At 56.3% G+C, this 21,085-nt stretch overlaps 1 protein-coding gene and 2 non-coding genes across 3 annotated transcripts; all 3 read left to right on the top strand.

The window, feature by feature from the left end:
• The first annotated feature begins 3,942 nt into the window (after positions 1-3,942).
• On the top strand, positions 3,943-4,016 carry BJ171DRAFT_t504. Its single transcript has one exon. It is a non-coding gene; the product is annotated as a tRNA-Val (tRNA).
• Positions 4,017-4,023: 7 nt separating this feature from the next.
• On the top strand, positions 4,024-4,097 carry BJ171DRAFT_t505. The gene has a single exon. It is a non-coding gene; the product is annotated as a tRNA-Ile (tRNA).
• Positions 4,098-12,323: 8,226 nt separating this feature from the next.
• Positions 12,324-16,273, top strand: BJ171DRAFT_553671 (uncharacterized protein). The gene is made up of 4 exons (XM_053113065.1): positions 12,324-13,372; positions 13,738-14,662; positions 15,087-15,357; positions 15,530-16,273. Exons 1-4 carry the CDS (start codon positions 12,390-12,392, stop codon positions 16,009-16,011), a joined length of 2,661 nt encoding a protein of 886 aa, XP_052961395.1. The 5' UTR covers positions 12,324-12,389; the 3' UTR covers positions 16,012-16,273.
• The last annotated feature ends 4,812 nt before the right edge of the window (positions 16,274-21,085 follow it).

The following is a 21,085-nucleotide window of genomic DNA, read 5'->3' as shown; positions in this document are numbered from 1 at the left end:
TGAGGTGTGAGGTGTGAGGTGTGAGGTGTGAGGTGTGAGAATGAGAGTGATAAGTATCCAGCGAGCAAAAGGATCGGAACCAAGAGTGTGGATGGCAGTTCTCATGGATCAGGAACACAATAGTCTCCAGACTCACCTTCCAACAACACTGAACTCGTTCTCACCAACCATCTCGACCCAGTCCATGGTGCAGACTCGGGGCGAGCCATCCACGAGGAAGCCAAATGTCGCAAGCTTCTCGGTTGGATCAGATGTTGTAAAATTTGGATGATCCTTGGCTGGATGCTTAGGATCGACCGCATACACAAGTATTCCTTCCTTGGTCTGGTGTTGGTCGAGAATGTTGCCCCTATCATCGATGAGAAGGCATCGAACACTAGGATTGGTTTGTTTGTATCTCAATTTGGAAAATGTGATCGGCTCGTTTACTGCAAGTTGAAAGTACGCTGCTGCGCCAACAAGCCCAGCCTAGGAAGAAATGATTGATAGTCAAGGTCAGCGTGTTTTGCCCCCTTGGGTTTACTCCTGAATTCGGTATTACCTCGCTTGATCCATACACGAATTGCAATTCAGCATTTGGACATCGATCTCTCGTATCGATTATAATGCTAGGAGGAATGATTTCCGATCCTAGGAGAATACGTTTTACTCCATCCCACTGGATATTCGGATTAAGGCTTGTAGCAACATCCAAAATCAACTTCATGAAGGACGGAGGCTGAACAAAGATATATATCAGCGATCATGATATTTCGCTGCCGTGCATCGTGTAATATTTGCAGTACCATAAACATGAACTGAAGTCCTTCATTCATCATCTTGATGATGCCTTCAACTTTTTCCACATTGTCATATGAAGGTTTTCCAAACCACAGTGATCCTCTCAAGTTGAGCGCCGAGAGAGAGCATCCCATTATTGCTGTGAATGAAGGGGGCTACAAATCATAGCCATCAGTAATTCGAAATTTCAAGAGAATTTCAATTTTAATACCTGGGTCACTCCAACGCTTGAGTAATTATCTTTTATGGAAGCTCGAACCGTTGTCGCCCCGAAATGAGAAAATTTGAACCTGCAAGAAAATTTTTGTTGAAAAATATTTTTCCATCTATGACTAACATGATCTGGTCGAGTGAATTCTGTGATTCTACTTACGTTTTAGGTATACCTATAGTCTCAGATTCAGAATATCAGAAAACGAAGATACATTCAAAAAAATGAACACCAACGGAGCTCCAGCGATATGAAGCTCACCAGTTGTCCCTGAGGTACATAGGTAGACAATAAACTCGTCGAGAGGTTCGCAGAGCTCAAGAGAAGGGGGTGGAATGACATCCAGGATCGAGAAGCAGGATGAGTCAAGTAGCTTGACACCCTCTGTGCGCCCTGGCTTCGTGCATTGATGGAGAATGTACTTGATGCAGTGTCTGTGAGCAGTTTCATTGACCAATCAGCTCCGTATTTCATGGTACTGAGTGAAAAGAACCATTACGAGCCACGATGTCGATCCTACCTCGTACAAAGGGTCTTGCGGGCCGGTGAGGGAAGTTTGAGACCAAAGTTGAGGGTTTTCCTGTCGATGGATACGTGGGTGAGCCAGCCACGGCTATTGCCTGTCATCCCTGGAGGGAGACTCACTCACAGCACATTCCACAGCCAATCCTTCTGACCCTGGACTGGTGGCAGCGACATCCGCAGCCAGGACCATGCAACAGACAGATCGAATCACAGCACCTGGGCCGATACTCACTTGCCCAGCATCCACACGGCGAGCGAGAAGAACACCCAGTGCGCCTCGCCTTCGCAGAAGGTGCCGACGGCATCGTGGCCGTCGTCGTTCCAGCCAGGAAGCGCCTTGAGAGCCTGGGCGATTGAGTATGCATGTTTCCACACATCGCGGTATGAGTAGCGCACGGACTCGCCGCTCTCGTAGGTGTTGATGCAGAGGGCATCGGGCTCGTCGCGGGCCATCCGGATGAAGGCTTCGACAGGGTGCGCCCAAGGGTCGAAGGGGTCGGCGGGTGGAACAGGATTGGGCTTGGTCTTGGGCATATCGCCAAACGAAGGATCATCCTCGTCCTGCGACGAGAAACAGCACATCAGCGACCGGAGGGCCATCTTCGAGTGTGTCGGCACCCACGACGGAGCGACAGCAGCAAGACAGAGGCGATGGAGCAGACAGGGGCGACGAAGGAGGCCGGCTGGCCTGTTCATATATTCCTGGCTCCTTCTCCTGCCGGACCACACCGACAGTTGCTCTCAGCACAAGACCATCGACACAGCCGCAAGCAGCATTACATCACACCCACTCTCGGCTGTGCTTCTCAGTCGGTCTGCATTTGGCGGCCTCTGTCCTTCCTCTGTGGCCTGGGTGTGGCTGGTTGTGGCTGGTTGTGGCTGGTTGTGGGGGATATTGCACAGCTCGCCTTGCTGGCCATGCGGAAAGGCGTCGGTGCCACCTGCATCTCACCACTCGATCCGGTCGCTTGGTCGCCTTCTCCTGCCCTTTCCTCTGCTGTTGATGCAATGTCCTTGTTGGTGCTGGCGAGGGGTCTGTGACTGCCAAGTTCGATTCTCGCTGCGATTGGCGAGTTGTGTGGTGCTGCCGAACGGGGCAGCAAACGAGGAAACAGGATGCGAGACAGCAGGGCGGCTGCCGTGGTGGCTCGAGAATGTCTCCCCCTTTGCATCGAATGAATGCGGCTCGATCTGTTGCATCAGCAACCCTGTCTCCGTCCACAAGTACTCGCAACCAGCACTGACACCAGACGGAGGAGTCGCATGGAGAATCCAATATGGCTGTGATATTGACCAGGACAGACAGTCAATTGCCGACAGGGCGACTGGGGCGACATCGGGGTATGTGGACGGGGTGAGAGTGGGACACATTGGCAAGCTCTGGATGTCGTGCACAGACTCCGAAGCGATAGATCAGGAGTGTGTGTCAGGGAGTTGTGAGGCACCGTGCAAGTGAAGGACCATGGCTGTGCATGGGATGCACCATGAATGGCACTGCCAAACATGCAGTGACCTCCACCACCGAGCTAGTTGTGGGTGTCGGGACGGAAGATGTTGGCCGCGGGTGCTCCTCGGGTCTCAGCGGCGACGGAGGGTTCGGAGGAGGTGGCAGATACCCGATGTGGGTCAGGTACAGCAGCCCTCGCCCGGCGATCCTCCCGGCCTGGGAACCGAGGGCCGGACAGATCGACCGGGTGTTGGTGTTGTCGACCAGGAAGGACATGCTCAGGATCAGATGCATGAGCGTCAGCATCGACGAGCCGTTGGGCAGCGACGGTCGGTAAAGCAGGGCCTTGAATCGCTCGCGGGTCTCGAACATGACGGGCCAGCCATAGGCATTGACGATCTCAAAGAGTCGAGTTTCGGTGACGACGCTGCGAGTTGTCCACGACAGACATTCGGTTACGTTGTCATCCAACACCGCCACGACATCCAGCCAGATCGCTGGTCTGTTGTTGAGGATTCGTTCGCGTTTGGCACGCCATTTGCTCAGTTTTTCCTGGTCGATGGTGGCTGGTCTTGCAGGCACTCGAGCCAGTTTGGGGAGTGCGTCGATTGCAAGGTCGATGTACGTGATGCCTTCGGGGATCCTCGCAGGATGTACATACTGCTCGAGACGGTTCTTGGCTCGGACACATTCCGACGCATGTTTCCTGTTCACCGGGATTTTGGGACCATTGGGTCCGGGCTTTCTGCACGCTCCGTCAGGTTTGGGAGGGAAACCTCCGACCCGCCAGAGGAACATTCTTCGGGCTTGAGCGACTGATATCACTGGCATCCGTGCGGTCAGTCCCGCAACGCGCGTGGGAGCGTGGGATGCATGGAATCCTGGATCACTCTGTGGTCGAGCCCGTTGATGGAACATTCGATGATCGAAATGGGGTGCACTGTTTCATAGAGTGAGCCGGTGTAATTGGAAGTCACGGGGTTTCGTGGTGTAGTTGGTTATCACGTGAGTCTAACACACTCAAGGTCTCCGGTTCGATCCCGGACGAAACCATTCTCTCGCTCCGCTAGCTCAGTTGGTTAGAGCGTGGTGCTAATAACGCCAAGGTCACAGGTTCGATCCCTGTGCGGAGCATTTTGCTTCCCTTCTCTGTTTTCACTCCATTCCATCCATGTTCCCATCCATTTTGATTGCCACACTCACTCCACTGCTGTATTCACATTCCTACTCTTGTTCTCTCTGCCTAATCCTTCGTTCCTCCGACTCTCATCGATCATCATCCACTCGCTCACGCTCGTGTCTCCCATCTGCCACAGCCTTGATCCATCTCGCTGCACTTCATCCAGGCTCTCCACACCGACACCACTGCACAGACACTATCCACAGCCACGGCGAATGGCATTCCATGATGTTCCGAGATTGTCAGGCATCAATCGATTGAACAACCCTGTCCTGGTCCCCGTTGCCACTCGCATCGTCTGATTGTTGTCACATTCCCAGCCATATCCTATCTACTCGTGTTGTATTCCATTCACTCCTTCACGTCAGTCTGATCCCTGTCGTTTGTCTCGACGGTCTTTGTCTCATCAGCCGTGGCTCGCTGGTCCACCAATTCATGCATGGTGGTGTCTTCCCACCAGATTGTCTGTGAATACATCTTCTCACTCCAATATCATCCTCGCTGTCGCCAATGGCCATTGCCATCATCAGCTGAAACCAAACCTGAGTGGACATTCTCTCCCCCAAGCGAGTCAGTACTCCAATGCATCCAGATCAGACATGCATCCGTCGAGCCATGCCGTCTGCTTGACTCACGCATATCCGCACTACGTGGCGTCCTTCAAACTTTGTAGGATCGTGAGTAGATTAAGAGACCTGGCGATTCATTCAATGCTGAGGACAGAACCATCACATCGCGGCTAGAGTCACTGGCTGGGCTCCATTCTTATGAAACAATAGCTGTGGTTGTTGGATAGTCTCCGTCTTGGGAACATCAGATAATCCAAAGCAGAGTCGTCCTCTGGCACATCACGATCGAGGCTCAACTGATGATCACCAAAGTCTCTCGCCATGAGCCACGCTCGCTGATTCCTCCATTGTTGCATCTCTGCACTTCCAAGCCAGCGCATTCCATCGCCTATCTCGGCATTGTCCATCCACACTGCCCATTCACACTGCCCATCCACATTGCTCACCGAGTCGACAATTCGCCCATCGTGCAATCCGGACCAGCGATCTTGCGAGGGCGATGCCAGCAAGTGACTCGTCGATACTCACGGTGCCGATGCAATGGCTCCGATACCTCGGATGCGACGGCAGATGAGACAGACCAACCATCAACCCACTGCCCTCTGCCTCATGACTGCCCTCTGCACAAGTCACGGCTGTCACTGCGGCCCACGCAATATGCAGCTGGGCACCAGCCCCATTTCCTTCTAAGCGAGTCGGCAAAGGAGGTCTTGCCCGAGCACCACATCTCGCTAAACGACAGCATCCATCGGCAGGCCGCAGGCAAGCCGCCAGACGGGCAGATTGATCACCTGAGGTCGATGGCATCCGAGGATGGGCTGGTTCCACGATGGGAACCAGTGCGGGGCGCCGACGGGGCTCGACACCGGCATCAACATGCCCAGCCGCTGCGATGCATGATCTCGGGACACAGACTCCCATGGGGCCAGATGCCGAATCGACAGGATCCCGGATGCCGCTTGTCCTGGCGACTTTCCGCCATGTCAGCCGAATGCGCCTTGCTTTTTCGGTGGCTCGCCTGCCGCTTTCCTCTGGATCGGCTCGAGGTCATGCGCCAGTGTCTTTCTCGCTCGGTGGCCCCGTCGTCATGCGGCCCGTTTCCATGGTCCTTGGTCTTTCCCATCAACTGCATGCCAGCCCCACGGTTGCTTCGACACAGTCAGCCCACAGCTCCGCCGGAAAGTGCCAATGCTGCTGACCAGCCATCCGCAGCAGATGGAGACTGGGGCCGAGGCGGTCCGTCCCCGAGCCCTTTCTCAGTTGGCCACGAAGTGCATGTTCATGCAGACGACCCAGGCGAATCTCACACGGCCGATGCTGCTGTATCGGGCAGCGCATACCAGTGCTGATGCATTTCAATTGCCTCTGCAGCTGTCTCCCAATTGCTTCAGCAGCCGGCCATCCTGCCGGCGAGGCTCGACCAGCAAGGAAAACGAAAGGCAGATCACCAGACCCAGCCACCCAGCGGAATGGACATTGTGGCGGCTCCATCTGGGTCCCGGAGGCACCGTCTTCTTTGCATCCCATCCAAGTGCAGGATCATGGGCATTGTCACGGCGGTCGTCGGCTCGCTGTTTCCTTCCGATTCTCACGAGCCACCTGCTGCTGCATGACCTGCCCGATGATTCCACAACCACCATGCTCGAGAATCACACTCCAGCCGCATCCTGCCATCGACCGGGCCTTCTCGATCCGCGCCCCCATGCCTCATGGTCTTTCCCAGGCCCTCTGGCGATGCGCCGATGTGCGCTGGGGGATAAAAGGACACCGCTCCCGCCTGTCCTGGACCATCACCACCACCGGCACACCAGCCTCCATCGCAAGACCAGCCTCTCGCCTCTCTATCTTTGGCCTCACTCCCAGTCTCCACCATGCTCGTCAACCTCGGCTTTGCTCTCACCACCCTCCTCGCCCTCTCCGGAGCCATCGAGGCTGCCACTGTCCCTCGGGGCGGCAAGTGGGACAAGTACCGCAAGTCGCTCGACAAGGTCATCGGCTCTGCCGAGAACACGGCCAGCATGTCCAAGGATGCCAAGGCTCTGGTCCAGGCCCATGCCACCCAGCGCAAGGACCCCGCCTTCAAGAAGCTCGTCAAGAAGGTCAAGACCCACACAAAGTCCAACAAGAAGAACATGGCCAGCTTCACCATGACCGATGACAACATCGAGTCGCTTGCCACCACGGTCTTTGTAAGTGGTCTGTCCGATGCAATGCCGCAAGTGGCTGCTGTTGCTGCTGCGATGCCTGGCGAGTGTTCAGCTGATGCCTGGTGGATGGTCGATCGATGCTTGGCACACTCCACATCGATACCGGCCCGCTCTGCATCGCTCTGCCGTTGCACTGACCGGCGTCTGTGGTCTTCCCCACCCAGGGCAGCAACGCCTCTGATATCCACACCGCTGCCGTCCGAGCCGCCATGCTCCCCGACTCGTGGGATTCCCGCAACAAGAACTGGGTCTCGTCCATCAAGGACCAGGGCCAGTGCGGCAGCTGCGTTGCCTTCTCCTCGGCTGCCACCGTCGAGAGCACCTTCCTCAGCCAGACCGGCAACAGCATCGAGGTCTCGACCGCCGATCTCTTCTTCTGTCTTGGCTCGGGTGACGGCGCCTCCTGCAGCACTGGCTGGCAGACCGGCCAGGCGGCCAACGACATTGCCCAGAACGGCGTCGTTTCGGCCGACTGCTTCCCTTACACCGCCGGCGACGGTCAGGATCAGCAGTGCGACGACAGCAGCTGCCAGCGCACCAGCGGGCTCTCGGTGGCCTCGTTCGGCAGCGTCGACGAGATCAAACAGCACATCATGACCTACGGCGCCGTGGTGACTGCCTTCACTGTCTGTAAGTACCTGCACATGCAACAGTGCATCTGGGTGGACATGGCACCGACTCACCACACTCTCCCTTGCTCCCAACAGACCAAGACTTTATGAACTGCTGCTCCAACAACCAGATCTACACACAGCAGTCCGACCAGCAGGAGGGCGGCCACGCTGTCTCGATCGTCGGCTGGGACGAGGGCAACCAGGCCTGGCTCTGCAAGAACTCCTGGACCACCACCTGGGGCACTGACGGCTTCTTCTGGATCGCATACGGCCAGTGCGGCATTGGCTCGACCGACCAGACCTATGGCTTCACCACCTCTGGCGGCAACTGAGAAACCTCATCCATCTGGCCGTCAGTCCAGTGGCTGCCCGAGGACTGCGCCCTTTGACGGACAATGATGCTTCGACGCCATGACCACCAAGTTCTCGCCACCCCGACTCCCACTTCGAACCAACCTTCTATGCCGTTGTCGCTAATGTGTACTTGCTACTGAATGCTGCTGTGCTCGTGTGTTGGGATGCATTGACTGCATCTGCAAATATACGACTTGTATGTTCCCCTTGACCCTTGAATCTGGAGATGGAGGCTGGCTCGCTCGCCTTGCTGTCCGAAACTTGAACCACTGAACTCGGCAGATCCCGGAGGTCGGGCCAGAGTGGTCAGGGTGAATGGACACTGGGACACATAGTCTCGTTTCGATAAGCACGGCGCAGTCGGATTATATCACACACCCGGCGATCACTGAAGGCGCCCAAGCGACACCAGAGCCACTGGATTGCCCATGACTCGGGGACACACTGCCTCGCTCTGTTCCGAACAAAGTGCAACTCAAAGCCTTGCATAGCACAGCCTCCGGACGCAGCAGCTTGTCGACCTCGTCAACCTTGGCCTGGAGTGGAGGTGATCAGGGCTGCCAGCAAGAGTTGGAGGGGAGCATTGGGCGAGTATCTCTTCGCTCCCACCACCACAGCACAGCCCCCACCGACGCCCTTGCTCTTGCTCCACAACTCACCCAGCCCAAAATCGTACGCGGTCCAGCCCAGCGATAAAGCACAGAGTCAAATCACATCACACAGTAATACCACACCACACCTGTGCCCAGCAGCACGTTGCACAGACATACAGAGCCGCACCGCTGTATCTCTGTTGCCGCTTTGCCGTCCGTTGCCCTTAAATCTCTCGTCTTCGTTCTCTCGTCTTCATCCGCTCGTTCGTCCAGCCGCTTCTTGCTCCCCTCTCTTACCACGTCTCCGAACTTGCATCCCCCCGGCCCCGCCATGACCTCTCCCGCTGTGACTTCCTCTGCCAATACCACACCCCAGTCCGGTTCATCCCAGGGCCAGAGCCGCTTCGGAGCTGCGACCCCGAGATCCGGCTTCGCCCTTGCTGCGACCTCGTCCACCGACCCACCCAGCGTGGTCGGCAACTGCATCTCGGCTCGGTATGATTTCAAGGATCCTTCCCGCATCGCCGCCCCGGCACCGACCAACCCCGAGCGCCGAGGAGCCCCTCCGCTGATCGACTATACCGTCTACGACTGGACCATCGATCACGCCAAGGACCTGGTCACAGTGAGTGTCGCTGCTGTCGTTGCTGTCGTTGCTGTCGTTGGTGTCGCTGTTGTTGTTGCTGCCGCCGCTGCTGCATGGCCACTTGGTGCCTGTTCTCGCCGATGATGTCGCTGGTGGCATCTTCAAAGTCGCTGCCGATGTGACATCTCCATGCGCATCCTCTCATTTGCATGCATCGTCGCTGACTTCCATCCCACCTCTGATGCTCATCCGTAACCAGTTTGGTGCAACGGGTGGGCTCATGCTCTCGGCCAAGCCGCCGGACACTCTCAACCCGTATGGATGTAAGTCGCCGCTCTAGCTCCGCGGATATCCTCCTCGAGACGCTGGCAGATCCGGAATCATCACGATTGACTCGCCGACCGAACCATGTCCTCCATCTCCGATCGTCCTCTCTGGTGCCCCTCCTCTTGATGCATGGTTGCAACTCCACCTGCCAACCTAACGCCATCAGGGTCGCTGCCCTTATCCCTGCGTGCAGTCGCCGCTGACACCCCGTCTGACATCCCGTCTGTCTCTGCAATCTCACAGCCAGTACCCGTGTTTCATCGACTCGCTATATCCTGTACGGCAAGATCACCGCCCGCCTCAAGGCCGTGCGTCAGATCGGCTTTGTCACGTCCTTCATCACAATGTCCGATATTGGAGACGAAATCGACTGGGAAATGGTCAAGGGCCAGTCTCAGAGCAACGTCTTTTACCACCAGTACCAAGATCAGTCTCCTTGGAACCTGACCAAGCTCGACCCCGAAAAGGGCACTCACTACGGGGCCTTTGTGCCCTCGGGCGCCTTCGACGACTGGCACATCTATGAAATGGACTGGACCCACAACCAGATCACGTACGTTGATGTAGTTACACTGAAGAAACCTCGTGTATCGGTATCGCACATGCATCCAACACCAGCCTCGTCTGCTTGGCCACAGGTACTCTATCGACGGCGTCGTCCAAAAGATTTTCACAAAGGCCGGCGACGGCAAACAGTCCAAGCAAGTCCAGAGTGGCCTCATTCAATACTGGTATCCTACAACACCATCCCTCATCCAGTTCTCCCTTTGGGACGCCGGCGATTCCGATCGCACACGGGAGTGGGCCGGCGGCGCAACCGACTGGAGCGGTGCTGACCCGAATTACGGTCGGTACGCCATCTTCGAATATGTCCAAGTCCAGGTACGTCGTCACGCTACGTTTGAGCAATACTTCCTTGGCAGAGCGGCCGTCTCGGTCTGCCTTGGAGGCGGGCATAGATAGGTTCCGAGGTGCTTGCCATACCCAGCGTCGCTAATCCCTCCCCTGTCTACGGTCCTGATCGGATCGGCCTGTATCCACGACAACATCGCTCGACATGGCTGCCCTGTTATTTCACAGTGTTACGACGACAAGGACCAACCTGTTCCAAAGTGGCCAGCCGATACTCCCGACCAGCGGGCCGGACGAGGCATCGTTGGCGTGCCTATGAATGCCGACGGCACTGTCCCTGGCGAAACCAATCCCTTCCTGGTCCCCAACACCAACACCTCCAACCTCAGCCCCGGCAGCGGCCCTTCGCCTGTACCGTCGTCCTTTGTCGATCCACGAACCGCCAACCGACATACCAGCGGGGCGGGCCAGCTGCAACTTACTCCCTTCAACTGGATGCTGATGCTGGTTGCATTCTGGGCGGCGCTATTTGCTCGCCAAGGGTAAAGGTACCGAGATGGTGAAATAGAGGGCAACTGAGCTAATTGCCCAAGGCCTTGACGATGCCGAGGCCGATCGGCGCTTTTCACGCCGTTGTTGCTACTTTGGCTATCTCCTTGATAATACAGCGAGTCGAAAACGAAATGGGGCACCCTGTTCTGAGTATCTAAGGAGACCGAGATTGTGACTGCCTTTGTGATTGTCTTTGGAGATGCCTTTGGGAATGGCCCCTGGAAACAGGGAAAGGGATGTGCTTCTCCAACACATGAATCCCGGATTCGCCAAGCATTTAGGGCAATCCCACCATCACCAGAGGTGGCCATGTCCCAGAACACACGGCGAGCGACTCGTTCGACCTAGCCATCTCGGCGACAAGAAACCATATTTGCACAGAGCTGTCCAGAGCAGAGGGTCGAACGCATGCACCATAGTCCCAACTGTGACATCGATTCCAGTCAATCGGCGCGACCGGAAATCGACCATGTGTGTTCCCAAAGCAACGAACAACTAGATGATCAGCGGAGACAGGAGTGCAATCCCCTGTCCTGCCCACAGCAGTCGAGAGATGATCGGCAGGCCCCAGGTCTCTGATTCCAGAGAATGTTGGCACCGTCCCATTTTTTCTGGAACGAACCGAAGACGCTATTCTCTGATAGAGTCGCTCGCGAAGCTACTCTGCGGGACCTGGGACGATCTATTCCCATCTACCCGTTGAATAATGCACATATACTTTAACAGCAATGCCCATGTCTTGACCATCCACACCGACTATCGCACCGACGAGCAACGATGGCGCATTGGCAGTCGAATCAGATCCTCGATCGCATTGCCCGTTCCGCCAGCTCGCCCAAACACCAGCGATGGATGGTGCTGTTTGATACACCGATGATGGCCACCTCTCTCAGGCTCTGGGATGATCCCCAGAGTCGCCGTCTCTAGCTCCATCCGCCCGCATCCGTCTCCGAGTTCGGCCTCGTCCTGCGGCCCGTCCCCGCATCCCGCCATCCTTGCTCCTTGCAGATCGCAAGCCCGCCCAGACCCGCTGGAGGGGCCCGCTTGTTTGCTGGCCTGGTGGAGCTGTCCCGCAAGATGTGAAGCGACGAGGGGCTGTCCGTTCACACAACTACCTCGATCGCTGCAATCGGCGATGAGCATTGCGGGTATGTCCGTGGCCTCCGATCCGCGGTGCTCTCGAAGCCGCCAATACCGATGCCAATGCCGATGCCAACGTCGGGGTTAACGTTGGGGTCAATGCGGCTCAAGCTCCTCGGGCTGTTGGAAAGGCGCTTGCTTCAGGGCCCATCATCACACGACCCAGCGCTCCATCTTCATCGTCAGCTCCGTGTAGTTGCCGTTTTCGCTTTCCCTGCCATGATCGGGAGGCACTCGTCTCGGCCGCCCCCTCCGTCTCAATGGACGAGGGGATGCCTCCAAACTCCTTTGCTCTCGGGTCCTCCTGCATCGCCAGCGCCATCAATAGGCACCTCCAAAATACCATGTGGGCGGTTGGCGCCATCCATCAGACAGCGTTCTCGATTCCCATCCCGTTGAGTGATGCTTTGCTCCTGCTGGTCTTGGGAGGATATGCCTCGCCAAATGCAACGATGGCGGGGCTGCTCGACCTGGGCAATGCCGCTGCTTTCCAGCCGAGATGGGCGCCGGCACTCGCCTCGTCCATGATCATCAACACCACATTCGCATCCGAGCCGAGGGCAGATCTGGCAGCAACCGATCCGATCCACAAGGTCGATTCATCAACAGCAACCCATCCGATTCATGGCACCGCTCCGTCGACAGCAAGCACTGTCGTCTTGGGATTGGCCTCGGCCTCGACCCCGACCCCGATCGCAGCAGATCCTGAGAGCAACCAGACGCAGTCCTGGCACGCCGTCATGGTTGCCGCTAACGTCTCCAGGATCGACCACCAGGCCCTCGTCATCGAGAATCAGATCTGGGTTCTCTTTGGGATGGTCCAAGGCAACGAGTCCCTGACACCGCCGAGCCACTCGGTGATGATCTTGGACCCGTTTGCCCATCAGACCACTGCCCTCGACGACCTCCGCTCGCATGCCCCTGGATGGCGCTATGGCCACTCGGCAGTATTCGACCCGGATGCCCAGCTGATCTATGTCGTCGGCGGCATTACGGCGTATGGGCCTTCGAGCGAGATCTGGGCCTTTGACCTTGGACTTTTGCAGTGGTATTCGATCGGATCGCCTCCAGCTCTGCCGCCGCTCTATGGCCATTTGTCCTTGCTCGTCGGTAGCCATCTTCTTGCATGCTTTGGGCTCTTCACCGCACCTCCGCCGAGCACGGGCACTTGGGGCATTGGCTTGCCTCCGAATCCGTTCTCCCAGATCCTGGCTTCACAGCCCGACGCCATCAACAACGGTTGCTTGGCCATTCGGCTCATCGATCTCAAGCTGACACTGCCCGCCATGAGTTCTACCGCCAACCGCAGCCCAACGGGTGTCTTGTTTGCCCCGGTGGCAGCAACCTCGCCCGACAGCTCACAGCTGGTTCTCATCGATGCCGGACTGACTTCCAATTCTACAAACTCGCCGGTGTGGGTGCTGGACTTCTCAAAGTGAGTGTCTGCTGAGCTTGTGTCTCATGATACGAGCAACTGAGTAGAGGAATGATCCGTCAGCCGGAAGGGCTTGAGTCGGGGTGAAGGAGGACGAGGACGAGGACGAGGACGCAAGCCAAAACCAAGCAAATCACAAGAATCTAAGGGGCTGAGGAATCACTACAACACTTGCATGGAGACACATGGTCACTGTGACGACTACCTCTTGAGACCAACGCCAGCAGGACATGCCTGGGAAAGGACCAGTCTCCAGGCCGCTTGCTCTCCTACCTCCGATCGCTGACTCGCTCAATCGATTGCCTTCCGTGGCATTGGCGGTGTTCATCGGATTGATCCATTGTATATGCATGTCGCCTTTCCAGCTTCCCGGACTCCCTGACGCTCGCTCCACAACCCACCACTGGCCAAGGTCCCTCGTTTCGGAGCCTCCTATCGGTCGCGCCGGTCGGCGCAACAGCCATCATGGTTTGGGGCGGCATCCCAACCCTTGATATCCTGGAAGCCGATCAAGCGTCAAGCCAGTATCATATTCTCGATCTCCAAAGCTGGACATGGCTAGCCTACCAGATCGACAGCAGTGGCTCCGCCAGCGTCCAAATCCCGCCACCTTCGCCGCCATTCGCAGTCCCGTCCTCGACGGATCCAATGGCGGCTGGGGATTCTGCAGCGTCATCCTCAATCAACCCAGTGGAAGTCGCTGCCTTCAGTATGATCGCCATGATACTCATCTTGGTCGTATACGTGGTCAGACATCGACGCATGGTGCGCTCAGGAACCAGGTCCGTGGCGTGGTCTCGGCATCCTGGTGATGGCCCGATCCTGCAACCGCAATCCAGCCGATCCAGTTCGATAACCCCTCCAGAGCCAGTCGTCCTGGTTGCTGGCCATGGACGTCCACCAAGTATGAAGCGCCAATTAACGTCGTGGATGGGAATTGCCCCCAAGCCGTCGTTTCCGCGACGGCCTCTGAGCGATTCCTCATATACCAGCCTGGGACTGTATTCCAGCCTGGAGCGCCCATCTCCCAGGGAAAATGGCTCACTCCTTGATCAAAGAAGCCACGAGTCGGATTTATACACACGGCATCCCTCGCTCAGTGCCAATCGTTTGAGTAGTGGTACGTTTGATCTGGGCTCCGGCGACACGAAGCCAAGGCCAGACAGCACAGCGTCGCGAGGCGCGGTCCACCGATTCTCGACTCTCATCGGTGGTGGACTGGGTGGATCCGAGAAACGAGAATCAAGTGGGTCACAAGCCAGCTCTGCCAAGTCGGCTGTCAGCGTCCAGGTATGCGAGCATCGATAGGGTGGTATCCGTTGCTCCTCGCCTCCGAATGTTTGCCGCGCCCACGGTCAACATGCATCGGTGCACCGATCCACACACGACTATCCGTCATATGGTTCGGGCGTGAATGGTCTTTGGATGAAGATGCGGTTGGCTCTACCGAGAGGCTCGGACTCGCTCTGCTGATGATCTCTCGTTTCCCGCACACGAACATGCACGATCGCGGGAGAGAGGCCAATCACGTGTGAGATGTATGGGATAGACCAGTGCGAAACGGTGGCTGTGATGACGTCGGAAGGCTCTAACAATACTTTGTTGCTTTTACTCATCGTCTATACCCGAATGCATACACACGCCCCCCCCCCTGTCGAACAAAACTGCGGCGTCTACCGGTATTTGTCCGTGGCCGGCGCATTTCAACGTCCAGTGGATCGCCTTCGAGTACTCCGTGGGCTTGGGTTCCCAGCCTTTGGTACCTTGGACAGGCCAATCTGTCTCACGACGAGACCCATACATGCTGCCGGACAACGCGACACTCAGTCCGGCGATAAGCCAGCCTCCAACACCTTCTCATGCACGGGTTGCAAAGATTCGCAGCGATTCGATCCCGATCCCGATCCCGAAAACGACGATCCCCATGGTCGATGCCTGGAAGAGCTGGATAGCTGGCGAACAAACGCGATTCAGTTCCGCTATCGGTGAGTGATCGAGAATGGAGCCAAATGGCTGCAAGTTCGTGTCTATTGTGGACATTAACAGCATATTGGTGGTAGATTCGACAGCAAGAGCGATAAATTGGCCTCATGTTTGTTGAATAGGCCCGTGAGCCAAGCCTGATTCTAACGAGCTGATCTATCGACTGGACGCCAGATTCGCCGACTCTGGATCGCCATGACAGTGTCCAGAGCAGTGCCACAAGATCTTCGGTGGGATCATCTGTATTATTGCGACTTTCCCGACTGCATGAGGTTGTATTGGATCTGGGACGATCCTCGTCGTCGATTCGGAGTGAGCCTTTGCACGATAGTCACCCCACCGACCCGGTTGATTACCCTAGCCGGGATATGGAATGTGTTGCCCTCCAGGAGCGAACCCCAGCGGCTGAGAAAAGTCGGAAGCTGCGACACAAGCCATTTCTTCGGATCATCACGCAACCGAGCGCAGAAAGCGTCTCTGGAGCTCACAGCCCAACATGCTCATATAGGTCTCGGAGAGAGGCGATGGTCACTCCGGTTGATCGCCGACTGCCGCGGATCGTCACCATGGAGGAGCTCCGGGTGAGCCAAAACAATAGCATCCTCTCGGTGAAAAACATCGACCATCACGACGGATCCGACGAACAACATGCGTGAGCCCACCTGATGCCGGGTCAAGCGCCAGGCAGCTGGGATCTGGCTGCCCGCGATCCAAGTAAATCCGCTGCTCCATGTGTCGAGCAAGGACGGTTAGGACGACGGCATTTCGTTTGCATCCCCGTAGACAAGCGCTCCTGTTTTCTTGCACGAGGAACACGGCCGAACATTACAACATAACTGAAGCATACGTGGCAACTTGTTCCGAGTCCGGAGGGTGCTTTCTCTGGATGTGAATACACACCTCATCCATCGTCCACCATGACCAAGCGGTATGTCCAAACAGGCCGAGATTGTGACTGCCTTTGTGATTGTCTTTGGAGATGCCTTTGGGAATGGCCCCTGGAAACAGGGAAAGGGATGTGCTTCTCCAACACATGAATCCCGGATTCGCCAAGCATTTAGGGCAATCCCACCATCACCAGAGGTGGCCATGTCCCAGAACACACGGCGAGCGACTCGTTCGACCTAGCCATCTCGGCGACAAGAAACCATATTTGCACAGAGCTGTCCAGAGCAGAGGGTCGAACGCATGCACCATAGTCCCAACTGTGACATCGATTCCAGTCAATCGGCGCGACCGGAAATCGACCATGTGTGTTCCCAAAGCAACGAACAACTAGATGATCAGCGGAGACAGGAGTGCAATTCCATATCCCGTTTTGCTTCGAGCAAGCTGTAAACGCACTCACACGGGAACGGGAACGGGAACGGGAACGGGAACGGGAACGGGAACGGGAACGGGAACGGGAACGGGACATCCCGTTTTGAGCAGGGCTATCGCTTGTTTCTGGGTTCTGAATACCCACCCATCCATTGCTACGATGCAGTGCTGCAGTTCCAGCTGCCGTGTAGTGCGGAATCGCAGTGTCAATGTGGCGCCACATGATCACTGCGTGCAGGGCGATTGTGGACAGAGGGCGGCCCGATCTCTCCACTCGGAGGTTGCCAAAGTGATCACTTCGAACACGGACCCAGGCTATCGCCGACTGCATGGGTAGGCGTCCCAGTTCGCTTTGTGGTGGGAGCATCGATCGAACATCCGTCGACACACGTGTCTGGGTGTTCCATTTCGATTTGGAAAGGCTGCTCTTCACTCTCCGTCGACTCCGGAGAGTATCCTGCCCACTACCACCCCCGATGTCTGCTGCACTGCTTGACTCGACGTTGCCCCTTGTCTTTGACCCTGGGGTGCTGCTTCCACTCGATATATGGTTCAACGAACAACCGAATCCGCGGTGCCCAGGCTCCCCGAGACAATCGCCACCAGCCCGAACCAAGCCTCTCTGACCACCAATCCAGATCATAGCCCCACTCACATCGCCGTCAAAACAGCCTTTGGATGGAAAAAATCCACGGGCCCAGGTCGCTCGGGTAGGGTACCGAAAGTCAAGCGTTCAGCACCAATGGCCGACCCCACCAAAGACCAAGTCGGCGATGCCGACGGAACTGGACTGTTTCCTCAGGTCAATCCCGCATCGGGGTTTGTATCTACTCCGCGTTCGGCAACTCGTGCAGCCGTTCCGAGAGAAATGTCGTTCGGGGGCTGCCAGATTGCATCCCGTGAGTCGAGCTCGGCACTCCGAGCAGGGTGTTTCTCACTCTCTGCCGCCTTTTCCTTTGGACGACTTTGCCATATAGGATTGATCTGCCATCCGCACGAGCATCCGCATATAGGCAAGTCCGTTATCTGCTTCATAGCGTTGGCATCGCCGATACCGTCGCCATTTGGACACTCCGCTTCTCTCTCTGGTCGCTCACTCTGCATCCCACCTGTGCACAGAGACGGCTCCCAGAACCGAGACTTCACTGATGCGAAAAGTAAGTCACAGGCTGACATAAGTCTCCAAACATCCAAGCGCAGCTGCTGAGGAAAGGCTTCCTGTGTGCTTTACCGATACAACAGAAATCATGCTCGACAAGTACGCCAACAAAATGCGGATGACCAAAAGCTTTGTCAAGATCCTGAGCTCGACACAGCTAGATGAGTTCTTCAACACTGCTCTCGAGTACTGCAAGTGAGCTTATTTCCGGCTGATCCTGTTCATCGTAGAGGCACAACGTCCAAATAAGCCCTTTCGCTATCCACACCACCGCCTCGTGGCTTGGTTCATGTGAAGGCTCGTTGATCCATCCAGCGGAAGTATGTCCCCGCCTTTGTCACAACAGGGCTGGTTTGCTCACACCACTCGTCGACACGCCTTTGTTTGCTGCAGCTGGTTTTTACGAGTCAACTACCTCGAAAAGCAAAAGGCCACCAATCGCCTCGGAGTCGACTTTCCATCGAACGTCCCGAGACAACTTGGAGACAACACCCAGTAAGCCGCAAACGCACCTTCGGAAGCCGCTCGCCAGCTAGGATCACACACGATTTCGCTCCTGATACTTATCGTGCATGCGCTGTCGCAACAAGAAATCTTCTCTTTGGAAGCAATGTGTGGACGTTGGACGAAGCCGTCGCACACAAGGAGTCTTCCCTTCGGGCCTTCGCAACGGCATACTGCTTCCTATTGCTTGTTGTCTCGGCCAACAGCAAGGAGCCGGCCAAAGAGCGGATGTACTTTGAGGTCTGCTCGCCCCGCCAGTTTAATCGGCCAATTGCACGTGTGCCCCCAGCCCATGTATCTCGATGACCCCGCTGATCAAAATTTGTGTACAGGCGATTTATGACTTTACCAAATCGTTAGTGATCAAGGCCTACCCTCTGACTGCATTGTCATCCAGAGTCGACCGTGAGCTGAATCGGCTCTTTCGCTCAGATCTGTTTATGCCCATCGAAGACGAGTGGGATCTGGCCTCGCTCGGTGCGTTTGGGTTGCCGGCACCCCAACGAGCGCCGTCGTTTTCGAGATCTCTGAATGATCTACAATCTGGCGATGCCTTCACCTCGCGGCGAAAGACGCCTCTTGGAAAGGGCCCCTCTCTGGGCGTCGGAGAAGGAGGCGATTCCCGCGGGTTTGCCATGGATATGCCCGCGCCGGAGGAGCATTGGGACGAGCCGGAGACGGATAGCAAACTGATTCGGAACCAACCGCCTCGCAGGAAGTAGGTGATCGGAGTCGTGGTGTAATATCTTGTCCTGGCACCGTTGCGCTAGTGTTGGATCCGAGCGTCGACTTTGGTGTCGATGCGTATGCTCGACGCCGCTGAGACCGCGCTGTCCAGCAGAGTCAACTTGAAGCTGTCACCGTCTGGGCATCAGAACACGCCGCTTTCGCTCTATCAACATCGGAAGCCGCTACTGCGCCCCATGAGAATGCACATTCGTCAACACCTTTGGGCACAAGGGGGGGGGGAGGGTCTCGGACCGATATTATTGTTGATGTTTCGTCGGAAATCGGATCACTTATGTACTATTGGCATTGTCTCCTTTCACATAGGAAAATCTCACTCAATGCCGTCAGAATGGCTCGGTCTCCTCTAGCTGACTCGGTCCTGCCTCCCCCACAGCGGTTCTTGTTCGTGCGGGGGACATCATGAGCCCAGCCCCTGGGGCACTTGCCCGCGCGCGCCAAATTGCTGTTGATCATCCTGTATTTGGATCCGCTGCGATCGGAATGGCCGCCATCTGGCTTTGGCGCACTGTTGGCTTCCGCCGCCAAAAAAACAATATATATGTATACCGCGCAGTGGGCTTCCCGCCTTTTCTCGATTGGCTCGCCGAGTATAGAAGCGCTGGCTTGGGCCCAAGGCGTGCCACCGATGGCGACTTGGTACTGGTGCCCCCCCCCTACAATTCACCCTACTTCGGCCTGACATCGTCACGCAATGATGGTCGCTCACTCTGCTGCTCTGGCCGTGTTATTGTACATCAGCGCGGTCATCGTGCAGCTGGCGGTTGCCCTTCGTGAGTATCGCCACACCCGGCACTGTGATCATTCCGCGAATACCCGTTGACTCTGTCTTGAGGGCGGTATGTTGGTTTCTTGAGTTTGGTGGCCCGTGCCGCTATCGTATCTCCAAAGCCATATCGTGCTAACTACCCCTCTTTGCTGTGCTGCCACTGGTGCCGATCCAAACCTACAGCGCGGCAATACCCCGAGACATCTTCCGCCTCCTGCAAGAGCGATAGCGACTGCACATTCATGTGTGTCAGTTCGATGCAGATCTGCACTTCGGGACAGTCCGAGCAACCATGTGCTCACAACTATCACTGTAGAGTCGATCTGACCTGTTTATCCAACTCTACCTGTGGTCAGCAACAAGGACAGCAGGGTAATCCGGTCCCCTGTCGCTCCCTGAATGACTGCAAATCGCAGCAGCCCAACGCCCTTGATTGTATTCGCGGAGTATGTGTCACGGGAAGACTCAACGAGCCATGCGAGTTTAGCTACGACTGCATCGGTCTCAATTCGGTCTGTGATGTCGGATCATCTGGCCAGAAGCTCTGCATGGTCCGGCGATCAAATAGAACCGCACTGCCCCCTCACACACCATCCGGAACACACAGTGGCCCACGAACGTTGGCCACGCCAATGCACCAAGACGGTCAGCCATGTACAACCAACGGAAACTGCTCGTTTGCATGTGTTCGAGGATTTTGTCGCTCCGGTGGACTGGGGTCAGCCTGTGATACCGATGCGCAGTGCCAGAAGGACAACGTATGCGATACCTATCTCTATCAGTGCATCAACTTGCCGAGAAACTCCATCACGCGGCAAAACTTGGCAAGAACTTCTCTGACAGACACATCGGCCACGGTCACTGATGCTATAACAACACCAGTGTCTGTCCGGGCCTTCACCACGACTGGGACCTCACCAGCAATCGTACAAACAGCCGTTTCCGCCACCACGACATTCCTTGCTACATCAGTCACCGCTACCACTGTCGTGGCCCCTGTAACGAGCACGACTCAACCCACAACAACAACTACCACGGCTCCAAACTTGACAACGGCGACTACAACTGCAGTTGCAACCACGATAGGCACAAAGGCGGCTGTCACGACCACCGGTACTTTTCTCACGACCACCGGTACTTTTCTCACGACCACCGGTACTTTTCTCACGACCACCGGTACTTTTCTCACGACCACCGGTACTTTTCTCACGACCACGGAGCTTGCTTCAAC

This window comes from Polychytrium aggregatum (genome assembly GCF_025602895.1).
Source record: "Polychytrium aggregatum strain JEL109 chromosome Unknown BJ171scaffold_320, whole genome shotgun sequence".
NCBI lineage: Eukaryota > Fungi > Chytridiomycota > Chytridiomycetes > Polychytriales > Polychytrium > Polychytrium aggregatum.
This window is presented reverse-complemented; position numbering and strand designations above follow the sequence as displayed.

Bases quoted from the DNA above. Each gene is read 5' to 3' on its own strand.
- BJ171DRAFT_553671 (XM_053113065.1), top strand. From the start codon at position 12,390: ATGGCGGGGCTGCTCGACCTGGGCAATGCCGCTGCTTTCCAGCCGAGA. The intron at 13,373-13,737 runs GTGAGTGTCTGC...TCGCCTTTCCAG, and splicing joins TGGGTGCTGGACTTCTCAAA to CTTCCCGGACTCCCTGACGC. The intron at 14,663-15,086 runs GTATGCGAGCAT...TTCAACGTCCAG, and splicing joins AGTCGGCTGTCAGCGTCCAG to TGGATCGCCTTCGAGTACTC.